The 19,546-nt window shown below is 46.2% G+C and overlaps 2 protein-coding genes across 3 annotated transcripts in view; one reads left to right on the top strand and one right to left on the bottom strand.

Annotated features, from left to right (window-relative positions):
• The window catches only part of LOC141054208 (alpha-aspartyl dipeptidase-like), a 142,335-nt gene extending 142,240 nt beyond the window's left edge, over positions 1-95 (bottom strand). Inside the window, exon 1 of the mRNA XM_073551437.1 lies at positions 11-95. The gene's annotated coding sequence lies outside the window, so the exon portion shown is untranslated. The remainder of the gene's footprint in view (positions 1-10) is intronic.
• LOC141054207 (cytochrome P450 20A1-like) overlaps positions 1-19,546 on the top strand; it is a 43,010-nt gene that overhangs the window by 243 nt on the left and 23,221 nt on the right. The window contains exons 2-5 of one of the 2 annotated variants that reach the window (XM_073551434.1): positions 15,905-15,936; positions 16,959-17,008; positions 17,471-17,637; positions 18,857-19,002. In XM_073551434.1, coding sequence (XP_073407535.1) covers positions 15,913-15,936; positions 16,959-17,008; positions 17,471-17,637; positions 18,857-19,002 — 387 coding nt within the window. In that variant the 5' untranslated portion in view covers positions 15,905-15,912. The remainder of the gene's footprint in view (positions 1-15,904; positions 15,937-16,958; positions 17,009-17,470; positions 17,638-18,856; positions 19,003-19,546) is intronic. The other variant, XM_073551433.1, reaches the window with a different exon arrangement.

Here is a 19,546-nt window from a genome sequence, read left to right as displayed (position 1 = left end):
TGCGATCTACCTGTCAGTGGCCGCTCGAGCAGCGTGCAGGTGTTTCTCCCTGCAGCTTTGATTTCACCTGGGCTGATCTGTGGTGGGGATAATGAAGCGCAGTATGTCGGATGTGTCCAGTGACTTGGGCGGATACCTCAGACCACATGTCCCTTCTAGATGAACTTGTCTTTTCTCAGTTCTGTGAATTTACTAAATTAATGCAGCACTATTAATAGAGCTTGAACGATTCATGATGCCGGTGACCACAAGGCTGGGGCGGACATGCCATTGGGGCAGCACATAGGGACCCAATAGGTTGGGGCAGGCGTGGACACTGACCGCTTGGGGCCCCTGTGCAAGAAATCTGTCTGGGCCCCTCCTTCTATGGCGGCAAAGCTACACATATATATAATCTCAATATCCACTGAATGTAGCCGCACACACGGCGCACTGACGACTGTAGCCGCACACACGGCGCACTGACGACTGTAGCCGCACACACGGCGCACTGACGACTGTAGCCGCACACACGGCGCACTGACGACTGTAGCCGCACACACGGCGCACTGACGACTGTAGCCGCACACACGGCGCACTGACGACTGTAGCCGCACACACGGCGCACTGACGACTGTAGCCGCACACACGGCGCACTGACGACTGTAGCCGCACACACGGCGCACTGACGACTGTAGCCACAAACACGGCGCACTGACGACTGTAGCCACACTGACGACTGTAGCCACACACACGGCGCACTGACGACTGTGGCCGCACACACGGCGCACTGACGACTGTGGCCGCACACACGGCGCACTGACGACTGTAGCCGCACACACGGCGCACTGACGACTGTAGCCGCACACACGGCGCACTGACGACTGTAGCCACACTGACGACTGTAGCCACTGACTGTAGCCGCACACACGGCGCACTGACGCCTGTAGCCGCACACACGGCGCACTGACGCCTGTAGCCGCACACACGGCGCACTGACGCCTGTAGCCGCACACACGGCGCACTGACGCCTGTAGCCGCACACACGGCGCACTGACGCCTGTAGCCGCACACACGGCGCACTGACGCCTGTAGCCGCACACACGGCGCACTGACGCCTGTAGCCGCACACACGGCGCACTGACGACTGTAGCCACACTGACTGTAGCCGCACACACGGCGCACTGACGACTGTAGCCACACTGACGACTGTAGCCACAAACACGGCGCACTGACGACTGTAGCCGCACACACGGCGCACTGACGACTGTAGCCACACTGACGACTGTAGCCGCACACACGGCGCACTGACGACTGTAGCCACACTGACGACTGTAGCCTCACACACGGCGCACTGACGACTGTAGCCTCACACACGGCGCACTGACGACTGTAGCCGCACACACGGCGCACTGACGACTGTAGCCACACACATACATGTATATATATTACATAGTCTCCTTTTTAAGTACCGTATATTACCATCCCTTATTATACAGTGCCCTCTCTTGTTATGTACAGCACCGTCCCTTACATATTGGATTATATAGAGCCCTGTTTTTTATTACATACCGTCCTGTCTTGTTAGCTGTATAATGCAATGATGGCTGATGGACCATGGCAAAGCTTCTTTTCTAATGGAAGAGCTGGTGGTCTGGTCACCGGCTCCTCCATCAGCAGTCATTTTATATCTAAAAAGTGAGGGGACTATGTAATAAGAGGGTGCTGTGAAGAAAAAAAATAAGCATACATTATGTAAGGGTACCGTTACACCTAGCGACTCACCAGCGATCCCGACCAGCGATATGACGCGGTCAGGATTGCTGGTGAATCGCTAGTGAGCTGCCACACAGGCAGATCTCACCAGCGACATCGCTGGGGACGGGGATCGCTACTTACCTGTCACACCAGGCGATCCTGCGTCCTCCACGCGTCGCTCGTCTTCACAGCAGGAAGCCCCGCAGGAAGTGGACGACGAGGAATGGTCCAGCAGCTTCTCGCGCGATCAGCGATAACCAGCGGGGGAGCCGGTCGGAGGTAAGTATCACAAACGTCACAAAATCGGTGACTCTACAGCGATATTGCTAGCGATATCGCAGTGTGTAACAGGGGCTTTAGAGACAGGACTGTGCATAACAGCAGAGGAAACTATATAATAAGCGTTGCCATCATAAAAAGTACTACACTATATACTGAGGGATGGCACTATATATAGTAAGCAAGTAAACTATATACTAAGGGACAGTGTTGAACATAAGTGATAATATCTTCCTCCACCTCCCCCTGTTCCTAAATCCATTATAAATCCCCCCTCCTCCCATCCCAATCATTGCCTTCTCCCCCATCATTGCCCATTCCACCACTTCCATCATTCCTTCATCCCCCCCTTATCATTGCCCTTTCCACCAACATTGTCCTTTTAACCCCTTTCTGCCATGAGACGTACAATCCCGTCCATGTGCCCTGGGACTTAATTCCCAGGGACGGGATATTACGTCATGGCGATCAGCGGCGCCCACGTGGTGAGCGCCACTGATCGCGGCCGGGTGTCAGCTGATTATCACAGCTGACACCCGGCACAATGTGTCAGGGGTGGTCACGGACCGCCCCCAACACGTTAACCCCTTGCACACCGCGATCAAACACGATCGCGGTGTACCGGGGGTTGAAGGGAAGCATCGGCAGGGAGGGGGCTCCCTCCGTGCTTCCCTGAGCCCCCCACGGCAGCGCAATGTGCAGCGCTGCTGCGGGGGGCTCCTTCCTTGCAGGCCCCCGAATCCAAGATGGCGACGGGGACCTTCGGGGGCGTGCAAGGAGCTGGCTTCCTCAGTGCCTGCAAAACGCAGGCACGAGGAAGCCTGCTGCACTGCTTGCCTGTGACACCTGGGACAATGTAATAAAGTAAAAAAAAAAAAGTGTTAAAATAATCTAAAAAAAAATCGCCAAATAAATTAGAAAAAAAAAAAAATGTTCCCCCAATAAATTCATTTTGGAAATAAAAAAAAACAATAAAAGTACACATATTTGGTATCGCCGCGTCCGTAACGACCTGCCCTATAAAACTGTCCCATTAGTTAACCCCTTTAGCGAACCCCTTAAAAAATAAGGCACATATCAGGTATCAGCGTACTCAGGACAAATTGCACAATAAATTTTGCAGTCCAATTTCTCCTGTTACCCTTGGTAAAATAAAAAAAAATTGAACCTGAAGTAATTTTTTTTGTGAAAAAAGGTTCATTTTTTTTTTTTTTAAATATTCAAAAAATTCCTGTGACGCACCTAAAGGGTTAATAAACTTTTTGAATGTGGTTTTGAGCACCTTAAGGGGTGCAGTTTTTAGAATGGGTATTTTCTATCATATAGACCCCTCAAAGTGGCTTCAAATGTGATGTGGTCCGTAAAAATAAAATGGTATTGTAAAAATGAGAAATCGCTGGTCAACTTTTAACCCTTATAACTTCCTACCAAAAAAAAATTTGGGTTCCAAAATTGTGCTGATGTAAAGTAAACATGTGGGAAATGTTACTTATCAAGTTTTTTGTGTGCCGTATCTCTGTGATTTAAGGGCATAAAAATTCAAAGTTGGAAAATTGCGAAATTTTCGCCAAATTTCCGTTTTTTTCACAAAAAAACGCAAGTTATTTGAATGAAATTTTACCACTAGCATGAAGTACAATGTGTCACGAGAAAACAATGTCAGAATCACTGGGATCCATGGAAGTGTTTCAGAGTTATTACCTCATAAAGGGACAGTGGTCAGAATTGTAAAAAATGGCCCGGGCATTAATGTGCAAACCACCCTTGGGGCTTAAGGGGTTAACTACCACCCCATTATTGCCCATTTCACCACCTCCATAATTGTCCTTTCCATCACCCCCATCATTGCCTTTTCCATCACCTCTATCCTTTCCTCCTCCCCCACTACCCCAATCATTGTCCTTTCAACTGCCACCATCATTGCCTTCTATCACTGCCCTCTCCTCCACCTACACACCTCTCTGCATGCCCTCCCACAGCCTCACCATCGCCGGCAGCTTCCTCTCTCTGGCACAGCCGTGGCGCTGAATGTTGACATCATCCTGCTGCACCGCTGAGGCTATGTGCACATGTAGATTTTGGTCCTGCGGATTTTTCCGCGCAGATTTCTTAAAATCCGCAGGTAAAATCTAAGGTTAAAAGACCTGCGGATTAGCCTGCGGTTTAGCCCTGCGGTTTCACACCTCTACAATGGAGAAGGTAGGAAACCGCAGCGGAATCCGCACAAAGAATTGACATGCTGCGGATTTGAACCCACAGAAAATTTGCACGGAAAAATCTGCAGCATGTGCACAGCGTTTTTCAGATTACCATTGAAAACAATGGTACTGTACAACGCACCAGAAACTGCTGCGGATCCGCACAGCCTGAAACGCTGCGGATCGGCAGCAGAATCCGCACCGTGTGCACATAGCCTGACTGAGAGACAGGAAGTGCAGACAGAGCAGGATGGGTCGCTGCAGCTCCGCTGCCATTTTCTCTTGCTTGCAAGCAGCGGAGCTGCAGGGATCTCTCCCTGCCCGCCGCACATGAGGGCAATCTGGCCCCCCTGGAGCCGGATAAACAGGCCAGATTTCCCTCATTATTAGCCACCCTGCAGGGGCCCCGATGCAGCTGCACATGTGGTATGTCCGCCAGTGGGTTAGAGGTCACTATCAAATTCAGGCTGGTTTCCTTCTATTTGGTATGATGCTGAAATTGGTTTCTTCAGCAATTTTTTTTTTTATATACGTTTAACAAAAAATAAGCATGACAATAATAACATACAATGCAGCGAGGTGCCCTGATGTGAATACACTTAAAAACAGCAACAAAAATGATAAAAATGGCATAAAAATGCACATCAAAGTGAGCAAATATCCCATTTTTACAGATTTGAATAAAGTAACTGATGTTGTAAATGCGTTACATGACTTTGGGCCACTGATCTCACACCACCTGTGAAAATTGGCTGCCCACTTTGATGCCAGTTCTGATGCCCAGAACCCATTTGGGCCAGGCTGGAGATGCCTGGTTTTGATGTGGGGCTCCCTGTTCTATGTCTGCAGTGTGATATCAGTGGCCCAAAGTCATTTAACCCTTTCATTAATGCCCTGCGTTTTCCAGATGAAAATGAAAACCTTTTTCGTAGACTTGTCTATCCTTGGCAGTAGATTCCACAACACAAGGTAAATTGTAATTTTTAACCTCTTCATCAATATATTTTCAACTAGAGCTGTCGAGTCCGTAAGCCACAGCACTGGTCACTGCTGAGCATGGACATAAAGTGCAGCACAGATTCCTCTCCACAGCACTGGTCACTACTGAGCATGGACATAAAGTGCACAACAGATTCACCTCCACAGCACTGGTCACTACTGAGCATGGACATAAAGTGCAGCACAGATTCCTCTCCACAGCACTGGTCACTACTGAGCATGGACATAAAGTGCACAACAGATTCATCTCCACAGCACTGGTCACTACTGAGCATGTACATAAAGTGCACAACAGATTCATCTCCACAGCACTGGTCACTACTGAGCATGTACATAAAGTGCAGCACAGATTCATCTCCACAGCACTGGTCACTGCTGAGCATGGACATAAAGTGCAGCACAGATTCACCTCCACAGCACTGGTCACTGCTGAGCATGTACATAAAGTGCAGCACAGATTCATCTCCACAGCACTGGTCACTACTGAGCATGGACATAAAGTGCAGCACAGATTCACCTCCACAGCACTGGTCACTACTGAGCATGGACATAAAGTGCACAACAGATTCATCTCCACAGCACTGGTCACTACTGAGCATGGACATAAAGTGCACAACAGATTCATCTCCACAGCACTGGTCACTACTGAGCATGTACATAAAGTGCAGCACAGATTCCTCTCCACAGCACTGGTCACTACTGAGCATGTACATAAAGTGCAGGACAGATTCATCTCCACAGCACTGGTCACTACTGAGCATGTGCATAAAGTGCAGGACAGATTCATCTCCACAGCGCTGGTCACTACTGAGCATGTACATAACACGCAGCACAGATTCATCTCCACAGCGCTGGTCACTACTGAGCATGTACATAACACGCAGCACAGATTCATCTCCACAGCACTGGTCACTACTGAGCATGTACATAAAGTGCAGGACAGATTCATCTCCACAGCACTGGTCACTACTGAGCATGGACATAAAGTGCAGCGCAGATTCATCTCCACAGCACTGGTCACTACTGAGCATGTGCATAAAGTGCAGCGCAGATTCATCTCCACAGCACTGGTCACTACTGAGCATGTGCATAAAGTGCAGCACAGATTCATCTCCACAGCACTGGTCACTACTGAGCATGGACATAAAGTGCAGCACAGATTCATCTCCACAGCACTGGTCACTACTGAGCATGTGCATAAAGTGCAGCACAGATTCATCTCCACAGCACTGGTCACTACTGAGCATGTACATAAAGTGCAGCACAGATTCGTCTCCACAGCACTGATCACTACTGAGCATGTGCATAAAGTGCAGCACAGATTCATCTCCATAGCACTGATCACTACTGAGCATGTACATAAAGTGCAGCACAGATACATCACAGCACTGGTCACTACTGAGCATGTGCCTAAAGTGCAGCACAGATTCATCTCCACAGCACTGGTCACTACTGAGCATGTACATAAAGTGCAGCACAGATTCATCTCCACAGCACTGATCACTACTGAGCATGTGCATAAAGTGCAGCACAGATACATCACAGCACTGGTCACTACTGAGCATGTGCCTAAAGTACAGCACAGATTCATCTCCACAGCACTGGTCACTACTGAGCATGGCAATAAAGTGCAGCACAGATTCATCTCCACAGCACTGGTCACTACTGAGCATGGACATAAAGTGCACAACAGATTCATCTCCACAGCACTGGTCACTACTGAGCATGGACATAAAGTGCAGCACAGATTCATCTCCACAGCACTGGTCACTACTGAGCATGTGCATAAAGTGCAGCACAGATTCATCTCCACAGCACTGATCACTACTGAGCATGTGCATAAAGTGCAGCACAGATACATCTCCACAGCACTGGTCACTACTGAGCATGTGCATAAAGTGCAGCACAGATTCATCTCCACAGCACTGGTCACTACTGAGCATGTGCATAAAGTGCAGCACAGATTCATCTCCACAGCACTGGTCACTACTGAGCATGGACATAAAGTGCAGCACAGATTCATCTCCACAGCACTGGTCACTACTGAGCATGTGCATAAAGTGCAGCACAGATTCATCTCCACAGCACTGATCACTACTGAGCATGTGCATAAAGTGCAGCACAGATACATCTCCACAGCACTGGTCACTACTGAGCATGTGCATAAAGTGCAGCACAGATTCAATGTGCGGTCAGATTTTTTTTTTTTTTTCTCCTGACACCACATACCTGTAAAATACGTTCCTCTGAATAAGCCCTAAACAAATTTTCTGCTGGAATCGCACACTCTGCAGGGAGCGTAAGTCCAGCACTAACTCTTCTGAGAAGGACAGTATCAAGGCAGAATGGTTTCTTTTTAAAAATCAGCAGACATGTTCCCTTTAACCCCTTCACGACCCAGCCTATTTTGACCTTAATGACCTGGCCATTTTTTTTTTTTTTTTTTTTTAAATTCTGACCAGTGTCGCTTTATGAGGTAATAACTCGGGATCCTAACGATTCTGAGATTGTCTTTTCGTGACATTTTGGGCTTCATGTTAGTGGTAAATTTAGGTCAATAATTTTTGTGTTTATTTGTGAAAAAATCAGAAATTTGGCGACAGTTTTGAAAATTTCGCAGTTTTCAAATTTAGAATTTTTATTCTGTTAAACCAGAGAGTTATGTGACACAAAATGGTTAATAAATAACATTTTCCACATGTCTACTTTACATCAGCACAATTTTGGAACCAAATTTTTTATTTTTTTTTGTTAGGAAGTTATAAGGGTTAAAAGTTGACCATCGATTTCTCACTTTTACAACAAAATTTACAAAACCATTTTTTTTTAGGGACCACCTCACATTTGTAGTCAGTTTGGGGGGTCTATATGGCTGAAAATACCCGAAAGTGACACCATTCTAAAAACTGCACCCCTCAAGCTGATCAAAACCACGTTCAAGAAGTTTCCCTTCAGGTGTTTAACAGCAGCAGAATCAACAGGGAAGGAAAAAATGAACATTTACATTTTTAGCCACAAAAATGATCTTTTAGCAACAAATTTTTTGTTTTCCCAAGGGTAAAATGAGAAAGTGGACCCCAAAAGTTGTACAATTTGTCCTGAGTACGCCGAAACCCTATGTGTGGGGGGGAACCACTGTTTGGGTGCACGGCAGGGCTCGGAAGGGAAGGAGCGCCATTTGACTTTTTGAATGGAAAATTAGCTCCAATCGTTAGTGCACACCATGTCGAGTTTGGAGAGCCCCTGTGTACCTAAACCTTGGAGCTCCCCCACAAATGACCCCATTTTGGAAACTAGACCCACCCAAGGAACTTATCTAGATGCATAGTGAGCACTTTGAACCTCCAGGTGCTCCACAAATTGATCCATAAAAATGAAAAAGTACTTTTTTTTTCACAGTTTTATTTAGCTTCAATTTTTTTCATTTTCACATGGGCAACAGGATAAAATGGATCCTAAAATTTGTTGGGCAATTTCGCCTGAGTACACCGATACCTCATGTGGTCATAAACCACTGTTTGAGCGCACGGCAGGGCACGGAAGGGAAGGAGCGCCATTTTACTTTTTGAATGGAAAATTAGCTCCAATCGTTAGCGGACACCATGTCGCGTATGGGGAGACCCTGTGTGCCTAAACATTGGAGCTCCCCCCACAAGTGACCCCATTTTGGAAACTAGACCCCCTCCAGGGAACTTATCTAGATATGTGTGGTGAGCACTTCGAACCCCCAAGTGCTTCACAGAAGTTTATAACGCAGAGCCGTAAAAATAAAAAATCATTTTTTTACTCTTCGCCACGACAGCACCCACTGAAGGTATCGGATCCACCCATTTGGAACAGGAAACCCTACAGGAAAGATAAAAGGGGCGGTCCGCCTTTCCTCCTCAGTTTTGGTTTCCTGTTCCAAATGGAGCAGGATCCTGCAGGATCTTACCCGGGCCATGCATCCGCCTGTGCGGTCTCCTCGGGAACGGCAGGGGCTGCGGTCCGGAAGCAGCGTCGGGGGAGATTCCGTTTGACGGCTCCCCCCTCGTCTGGTGGCATAGTGGTAATGACCGGGTCCGGGGAGGGCCGCCCGATCTTACCAGGGAGCGGGCCGGGCCGTTCCGGCATCCGGGGGATCCCCCCCCCCAATCGGTGGGGATATAGCGTGGAGGTGAGGCCATGAGCGCGCGAGCCGCGCGTGTGAGTAGCGGTGGCGCGGAAGCCGGCCGGCACCCGACGCTCCTGTACCCCGGAAGTAATGGTTGAACTTCCGGGGTAGGATGGCGATGACGCGGCGCATGCGCCCTGTGACAGGGCGACTTCCGGGGGCACGACAAGAAGAAAGATAAAACAGCGCTGCATCGTTGGAACCATGTCGTCCCCCGCAGAGTCGCAAACCCCAGCAGAGGATTCAGCTGGGGGCAACTCCACCAGGGACCGCAGCGCCAGGACAGAGACTGCCCGCAGGAGCGAGGCAGCAGAAACCCGAGCCAGACCGTCTCAGCCATCCGACCCGGTATTAAGCTTCACTGGGTGAGTGTGCAAAGTATATACTCTACCTATTAAGCTAACCTCCTCCCTCCCCCCCCCTCTCTCTTTACCTTTGACCTCTCACTTCAGTCAAAGAAAAAAGAAAAAACTAAACATAAAGAATGCGCATTATGTTCAGATCCTCTCCCTGACTCCTACCCCAAAAAACTCTGCAAACAATGCATGAAAGAGACCAGGCAGGGGTCGAAGATATCTTCCAAAGATATCCGAGCCATAATTAGGGAGGAAATACAAGCCATCAACCGCGCCAGCACTCCCGCAGAGTCCAGTCATAAGAAACAGGTCACTGTTAGTTCAGAGTCAGAGGAAGAACAGGAGTTAAACTCAGGCTCCGCATCCACGTCCTCATCGTCATCCTCGGAGATGGAAGGACGCGCATGTTTTCCACTGGACAGCGTAGATAACCTTGTAAAAGCGGTTAGAAATACTATGGGATGTGAAGAAGAAAGGGGAGCCCAAACCGCGCAGGACATTATGTTTGCGGGATTGGCAGAGAAAAAGAGGAGATCATTTCCGGTGATACCGGCAATTAAGGACCTCATCAAAAGAGAGTGGGAGAAACACGACCAGAGGGGTTTTCTCCCATCAGCTTCAAAACGGAAATACCCGTTCACTGATGAAGATCTATTAAAGTGGACTAAAGTACCAAAGGTGGATGCCGTCATATCCTCCACTTCCAAACAGACCTCGATCCCGGTCGAGGACGCAAGATTGTTAGCAGACCCATTAGACCGAAAAGCTGAATCTTCGCTCAAAAGGTCCTGGGAATCCACCACCGGGGTATTCAAACCCGCAATAGCCAGCACATGTACTGCTAGATCAATGCTGGTATGGCTAGATCAATTAGACCAGCAGATTGAGCAAAGAGTGTCAAGGGAGAAACTGCGTGCAGCCGCCTTTATGGCAGACGCTTCAGCAGACACCCTAAGACTGGCAGCGAGGTCGGCAGCCCTGGTGAATAACGCCAGACGCGCGCTGTGGATAAAGAGCTGGAAAGGGGATGCACAATCAAAATCCAAAATTAGTGCAACCCCATGCGAGGGTGAGTTCCTCTTTGGAAAAGCCTTAGACGAAATTCTCGCCAAGGCAAAAGAAAGGAAAAAGGCCTTCAGTGATTCTCCCATTCCGTTTTATAGGAAAACCTTTAAAAGACGGCCATTCGGGAGAAGAAGGCAATCGGACAGAACTAACAGATGGGCCACGAAAGACGAAAAGCAGAAGGGTACCATCTTCAGAGGGCCAACATATAGGAGAGATAAAAATTAAGAGTTTAGACCCACCAGTTGGGGGTAGATTAAAATTTTTTTTTACCAAGTAGGAACAAATTACGTTAAACCCATGGATTTTGAACATAATCAAGGAAGGAATAAAGATTGAATTCCTTCGGATCCCCTATGAGTTCTTTGTTATAACTCGCCTTAATTCCTCACTTCAGCAAAAGGCTCTCGAAGACGAGATTCGAGTCCTACTAGCTAAAAAAGTTTTAGTTGACGTCCCTGAGGAACAACAGGGTAGAGGCTTTTACTCTCCCCTGTTTTTGGTGCCTAAACCAGACGGTACGTTTAGAACCATTATTAATTTAAAGAAGCTAAATTCATTTATAAAAAATTATAATTTCAAAATGGAATCAATTAGATCCACTATAAAGCTTCTTTTCCCAAATTGCGTAATGGCAGGGATTGATTTAAAAGATGCTTATTATCATCTCCCTATACACAACAGATTCCAGAAATACCTAAGAGTCGCAGTGGAAGTCGAGGGAAGGATTCGTCATTTCCAATACGCGGCAATGCCCTTCGGGCTTTCCACGGCACCAAGAATATTTACCAAGGTGATCGCAGAAGTGATGGCCTACCTTCGCCAAAAAGACACACTAATTGTGCCATATCTAGACGACTTCCTAATAATTGGGAATTCAGTCAAACAATGTGCTGAACGCGTAACTGACGCAATCTCCTCTTTTCAGAGCCTTGGCTGGATCATCAATATCCAAAAGTCCAGACTCGATCCGCAATCTCTCCAGACATTTCTAGGTTTTCAACTAGATTCCTTGACCCAGAGATGTCTACTACCTCAGGTAAAAATCACCCTCACAGAACAAAAAATACAAGCAGCTATAGATAAACCACGTGTATCCTTGAGAGAAGCAATGTCACTATTAGGATCACTAAATTCTTGCACCCCGGCAGTCCGGTGGGCCCAGTACCATGTCCGTACGCTACAACACCAGATCCTCCAAGAGGATAAGCGACATAGTGGTCATTTGCAGAGCAAAATAACCCTGTCACAAGAAGTCTTGACTTCCCTAGAGTGGTGGTTAGACGATAACCATTTATGTTAAGGAGTTCCATGGGTTATAGTTCCATCCTGTATCGTAACCACCGATGCCAGTCCCCAGGGCTGGGGAGCCCACATGGAGAATGGGTTTCGTCAGGGAAGGTGGAATAAAGAGGAATGCGATTACTCATCTAATTTAAAAGAACTGACTGCAGTGTTCTATGCTCTATACAACTTCCTTCCGCAGCTCCAACAGAAGCATGTAAGGATCCTGTCGGACAACACCACCACAGTGGCATATATAAACAGACAAGGAGGAACTCGATCAGAGACTCTGATGTCTTCAGCGGCAAGAATTTTAAACTTAGCAGAAAACTATTTTTTGTCCCTCTCGGCCCTTCATATCAGAGGCGAGAGCAATCAAAAGGCAGACTTCCTAAGCCGACACACTCTACGACAAGGAGAGTGGTGCCTCAATCGGAAGGTCTTCAGGGACATAGTAGCCTCATGGGGACAACCCGAGGTGGACCTTTTCGCCACAAAGGAGAACAGGCAGATAAAAACATTTGCCTCCCTATCTCCGTCAGATCACCCAGACATACTGGACGCCTTTCTAGCTCCATGGAATTTCAACCTGGCGTATGCGTTCCCTCCATTGATCCTCCTACCTCAAGTAATTCGGAAGATCAGAGACGACAAAGCAAGAATAATCTTAATAGCACCGTTCTGGCCAAAAAGACCGTGGTTTTCGTGGCTGCAGATTATGTCAATAACAGATCCTTCCGACTGCCAATCTACTCTCCCAAGGCCCCTTTTTCCACCCTCAAGTGCTCAGCTTGCACTTGACGGCGTGGAATTTGAGAGGCAGTTATTGAGGACAAGAGGATTCTCTGAGTCCTTAATTACTACACTACTACAAAGTAGAAAACAGTCCACAACCCAAATTTACACTAGAATATGGAAAAAAATTCTTCAATTCCATACAGTACCTCATACAGCAGAAGTTCCGATAATCCCAATCTTGGAATTTCTGCAGAAGGGGAAAGACTTAGGCTTAGCAGTAAATACACTGAGAGTACAAATATCGGCATTAGGAGCACTATATGGCCATAATATAGCGGGCAACAAGTGGATAACTCGTTTCATTACAGCATGTGAACGAATAGCTCCAATCCACATACCCTCCGTCCCTACATGGGATCTAAATCTGGTCTTAGACGCCCTAACGGTAGACCCCTTTGAGCCGATCGACACAATACCCTTCAAATACTTAGCACTTAAAATGGCCCTCTTAGTATCACTGGCCTCAGCTAGAAGAGTGGGTGATATCCAGGCCTTGTCAATAGATCCACCTTTTTTCCAAGAATACCAAGACAGATTGGTATTAAAACCAGACCCTGCCTACCTGCCAAAAGTGGCAACAAAATACCATAGATCTCAGGAGATACTCCTCCCAACCTTCTATAAAAATCCCTCTACTCCGGAAGAGCAGAAGTTCCATACTCTGGACGTCAAAAGAACTGTCCTAAAATGTATTGAGAGGTCCAACAGTTGGAGGCAGAGTAGGGCCCTATTTGTTTCATTTCAGGGCTGTAAGAAGGGGTATGGAGTCACGAAGAGCACCATTTCCCGGTGGATCAGAGAGGCCATTCGTTTAGCCTACTCCGCAAAAAACGAAGATCCTCCAGGGAACATCAGGGCGCATTCCACCAGGGCAATGGCAACCTCTTGGGCGGAAAAGGGAGATGTTCCGATTGAAACTATATGTAAGGCGGCAGTTTGGTCATCCCCTTCTACCTTCTATAACCACTACAGACTTGATCTTTCATCAACCTCTGACTTAAGCTTTGGCAGGACTATCCTTGGCACGGTGGTCCCACCCAGGTGATGGTCTCTGGAATCTCTCCAGTGGGTGCTGTCGTGGCGAAGAGTAAAAAGCCGGATTACTTACCGGTAATGCTCTTTTAATGAGTCCACGACAGCACCCGTTCACTTCCCCCCCTAAGGATATCAATAGTTAAAGTATATTAACCAAATAATGGATAAGAAAGATGTTAAAATAAGAGAACATTGCCTAATCCTTGGCGGTCCTTCTGGTACTCTGAAACGAAAAACTGAGGAGGAAAGGCGGACCGCCCCTTTTATCTTTCCTGTAGGGTTTCCTGTTCCAAATGGGCGGATCCGATACCTCCAGTGGGTGCTGTCGTGGACTCATTAAAAGAGCATTACCGGTAAGTAATCCGGCTTTTTTCCTCTAAAAATTATTTTTTAGCCCTCAATTTTTTATTTTCACAAGGGTAACATGAGAAATATGACCCCAAAAGTTGTTGTCCAGTTTGTCCTGAGTACGCTGGTACCCCATATGTGAGGGGGGGGAAACCACTATTTGGGCACACATCGGGGCTCGGAAGGGAAGTAGTGACGTTTTGGAATGCAGACTTTGATGGAATGGTCTGCGGGCGTCATGTTAGGTTTGCAGAGCCCCTGATGTGCCTAAATAGTAGAAACCCCCCACAAGTGACCCCATTTTGGAAAATAGACCTCCCACGTAGCTTATCTAGTTGTGTGGTGAGCACTTTGAACCCCCAAGTGCTTCACAGAAGTTTATAACGCAGAGCCATGAAAATAAAAAATCTTTTTTTTTCCACAAATAATTTTTTAGCCCCCATTTTTTTATTTTCCCAAGGATAACAAGAGAAATTAGATCCCCAAAGTTGTTGTGCAATTTTTCCTGAGTACGCTGATACCCCATATGTTGGGGTAAACCACTGTTTGGGCACACGTTGGGGCTTGGAAGGGAGGGAGCTCCGTTTGACTTTTTGAACGCAGAATTGGCTGGAATCAATGGTGGAAACCCCTCAATTCTAACTCCAACCCTAATTCCAACAGACCCCTAGCCCTAATTCCAACCCTACCCCTAGTGGAAAAATAAAAATATTTTCTTTATTTCAATATTTTCACGCCCTATAGGGGTGATAAAGGAGGGGGGTTTATTTACAATTTTTTTTTTTTATTTTGATCACTGTGATAGGGTCTATCACAGTGATCAAAATGTACCTGGAATGAATGTATGAGTGAATCTGCCGGCCGGCAGATTCGGCTCGCACCCGCCATTTTGGAAGATGGCGGCGCCCATGGGACAAGACGGAGGGACCCCGGGACTTGTGAGGTCCCGGGGGGTAGGGGGTGGGATCGGACCGTGGGGGGGAGCAGAGGACAGGATAGAAAGAAAGACTGACGGCGGTGGTAGATCGCTGCCGTCATTTGGTAGTGGGGGCACATTGTGGTCTCCAGCCATGGCCGATGATTTTGCAGCATTGGCGATTGCTGGATTGTAATATTTCACCAAGTTTCATTGGTGAAATATTACAATTGCTCTGATTGGCTGTTTCACTATCAACGGCCAATCAGAGCGATCGTAGCCACGGGGGGGGGCAAAGCCTCCCCCCCATGGGGTGAAGTACAAGTCCTCCTGTACTTGCAAGTAGGGTGACCATTCAGTGACCCTGGTCACCCGACCCACAGGACCGCGATCTCCCCATGAGGCCACATAGGCGTCACAGGTCGGATTGGGACCGACTTTCATGACGCCTATGTGGCATCACAGGTCGGGAAAGGGTTAATTCACGTTTCATCTATAGATTATATTAAAGGGTTTTCTGAAAATTGGAAATTATCCCCTATTAATAAGTTAGGTTAGCAGATAACTTACTGATTGTTGGGGTCAAACCGCTAGGACCCCAATCAAAACCACAAACGGGTCACTTCATGACTCTGTCTGACTGAAGCCGGGGTAGAACGTACCCACCTCTGATCCATTCATTGTCCATGGACTGCGGGAAATAGCAGAGTACTAAATTCTGCTTTCTCCATTACAGATACATGCATGGATGACATAATCATAGTAAAGGTATGGAATATACAGTACATTGTAATCAAAGTATATATTACTATGGAAGTATGGTGTATACCTATAACTTACACATCAAAAAGCCCAGTACCCTTTGGTCACCTCCTATATTGTCAAAATCGAGAAAATAAAAGACATACTTGCCCACTAAAATATCATGACGTATATTTATTCTATCAGTTACTATGTAAAGTGGTTCAATAGTAATGATTGCAATAATGTAACCAATAATTATTGCTGTATAATACTAGGTAAATGATGAAAATTGAGATTTATATTTGGTTGTTTTAAAAAAGAAACTGAATGGAGACTGGTGCAGTCTAGAAAGATGTATTACAAATCTATACTATACCAGTGTGGCCTTTTCAGAAATCTGATAGGACCCGGTTTATCCGAGCCGATTTCTCTGCTAGATCTCCGGCCGCTGACATTTGCTATGTTCACTGCGGGTGACATATTTTGTAGCTGCACAGATATTTCCCACTTTGTATTACTAACAGCAGGCTTTAACTGCTGTGTTGACAAAATTCCATTATTTTTTTTTTTTTTTTTTTTTTTACACTAACCCAAACATTTTTGCATCTGTTTGTGTAAAAGCTTATATAGGCTATGGCTGCAGCACAGGCTACATCGCAGTTCAATACAAGTTAATGGGGTCACAATGCGGCCCTGAGGATGTGACCACAAGCAAGTTGCAAAAAGCTAAGCCTCCCGAGACTCTCTGCAGCATTGTGGTGGCAGTGCCCTAGGGTGGCTGATATTTGCCCATTAAAGATCAATCCTCAGTGATGCTGGGCCCATACGGCATGCGTATTGTCATCTGGGCAGTCTCGGTTTACTCGGGGTTATGTGCTGCCGACTATAAACAATCCAGTCAGCCGGTGAATGAGCTTTTTGCTTCTTTTCCTGTTGATCGGTGACATGTTTAGTGTGGGGATCACAGACACTTCTGAAAGCTGATTCTCTTATCTGCCTGAAATCTCACATTTCGTTTTCTGAACTCCATATTTTTCTCTTTTCAGTCATCTAGACAAGCATGTGGCATACCCGGACTTGCCCCTTCAGAAGAGAAGTAAGTTCTAAAATGATGGTGTATGTATGTGTATATTGTGAGGGGTTGACCCGCTTTGCTGCTTCCTCAGGTAGACACAGGAACACTTTGGTGGTGAAACACCTGCTGGTTTATTGGAATCAGCACACACCAAGGCAGGGTTCATGAAACAAAAACAGAGCCTATCTGGCTTAACGGGAAAACAAAACAAAGTGTGACAGAGTTCTTTCCTCTGCAGGTCTCAACCTGCAGGCACCAAGCAATGTCCTCCACCTTGGAGCTATCTCCCAAGACACCACACAGACTGTCTCTCATGATATATATATATATATATATATATATATATATATATATACTGTATATTGATACTGCCCATTGTCTGCCTACTTATAGATGTTTGACACGAATGTGATGTAATAAGCACTGAAAGAACACCAGAGGTTAGACGCCCAACCTTCTACTAAGTCTTCTTTCTGCTTTCAGGGACGGAAATCTGCAGGACATTGTGAGCAAAGGCAGCTTGCATGAGTTCCTGGTGAATTTACATGAGAAGTTTGGTGCTGTGGCATCCTTTTGGTTTGGTAGAAGGCTTGTGGTTAGTCTTGGGTCACTGGATCTTTTAAGACAGCACATTAACCCCAACAAAACCTGTGAGTATGCAAAACTTTTAACATGAATAGCTAAACATTGTTTCGAAGGAATATGATAAAAGGGGTGAGCAAATTGGATTTTTTTTTATTATAATCCTTTTTAGTTGATATGCGCATGTTTTGGATTTGCAGTAGAAAATTCTGATCCGTATCTTGCGTCTCCCCACAGTAGCGCATAATGAAGCATAGGAGCAGTGTCACTAATGTATCGGCACACCTTCCTGAGTAGTTCCATTAAAAGAGATCCTTAAGTTCTAGGGAGGTCGTGTTTCAGTCCCTGGTTCCAGAATCCCCCTTTTTTCACTTCCAACGTATTTCCTCGTGATGCTTTATGCATCAGGGGAGATGGCAAGTTCTGCCAGTCCTAGTCCCCTGGCTTGGCTGCAGCATGTCTCCTCAAACCGGTGATGGAATCCTATAGTCAGACTAGGGATAGAAACATGATCTCCCTAGCACTTAAGGATCTTTTAATGGAACTACTCTGGATTGTCTGACACATTGATGAGATTGTTCCTAGTCTTTATGCGACACTGTTTTATATTTATAGGGCTTGGTATAATTCAGTTAAGCAATTCTAAGTTGGTGGTTGATTTTTATATATCCGTGTTTATGTTATTAAATAAGTTTTCAATCTACTTTTCCTTTTTTTTTTCTTTTTCCTCGCTATAATTTTTCATCAGTAGATAGTATTGGTACATCTGTATTATTTGCTAAATGGTTACTAGGAAATCCTTCAGGTTGTCAAAACTGTGCAGGAAAAAATGCAGTGTGCACAGAGCCTTAGTACTCTTTTAAAAAATGGGTACTGTTGTATTTATTCTGAACTTCGGACTGAAACATTGTAGAAAACAATTGTACAGCAGCTGTTCATGTATTTTGAAATTCCTATTTTTATGGAGCATCTTCGTGGGGTTTTTTTTTTTTTAGCCACCCCATCTTTTAGCCTATAGTCATGTCTGTGTTTGCAGAGGTTCTCTTGCGATACTTACTGGTCGTTGCCTTCAGCTGTTTCCAGCCCGCTCCTCCTCAAGACTCTGTGCGGATCAGCAGGTCACAAATGCGGTCAGATGGCGCTGGAAACGGCCAAAGACTGCGCCCGGTAAGTATTGCAAGCAATGCACTCTGCATATATACAGTGTTACTATATGATAATAGATGGGGGCAGGGGAATGAATCGGAGCACTCTTTTTAATTACTGCATGTCATGATCTTGTTCTAGCCGACCCCTTCCAGATGATGCTGAAGTCCCTGTTGGGATACCAGTCTGGGGTTATTGGAGAAGCGACTGAAAGTCATATGCAGAAGAAGCTGTATGAGAACGGCATCAACAAGTCTCTGCAAAGTAATTTCAGTGTAATAATAAAGGTACATCACAATTATCTCTAGTTTGTAGGGGATGATTATTATTTATTATAGCGCCATTTATTCCATGGCTCTTTACGTGTGAGGAGGGGTATCTAATATATAAAGCTCAATGTGTGTTTGTATATATGTGTGTATGTCCGGGATTGGCATCTGCACCATCGCAGCTACAGCCACAAAATTTTGCACAGTCACACGTCTGGACCCCGAGAGCGTCATAGGCTATGTTGTGAGGCAAAATTTTAACCCCGCGCATACCAATTCACCAAACAATTTTGCCCCTATGTACATAATGGGGAAAAAGTGTATGTGTATGTCTGGGATTGGCATCTGCAACATCACAGCTACAGCCACAAAATTTTGCACAGTCACACGTCTGGACCCCGAGAGCGTCATAGGCTATGTTGTGAGGCAAAATTTTAACCCCGTGCGTTCCAGTTCACCAAATAATTTTGCCTATTATTCGTATCATTTCTATGGTGTTATCGTCCTTCTGTAAAGCTGGAAATAACACTTTATTACCGTGCCAACACAGACCACCCTCTGA

The sequence above is a fragment of the Dendrobates tinctorius genome, unplaced genomic scaffold, assembly GCF_039654945.1.
Source record: "Dendrobates tinctorius isolate UK_male_01 unplaced genomic scaffold, ASM3965494v1 ptg000177l, whole genome shotgun sequence".
NCBI classification, from domain to species: Eukaryota; Metazoa; Chordata; class Amphibia; order Anura; family Dendrobatidae; genus Dendrobates; species Dendrobates tinctorius.
This window is presented reverse-complemented; position numbering and strand designations above follow the sequence as displayed.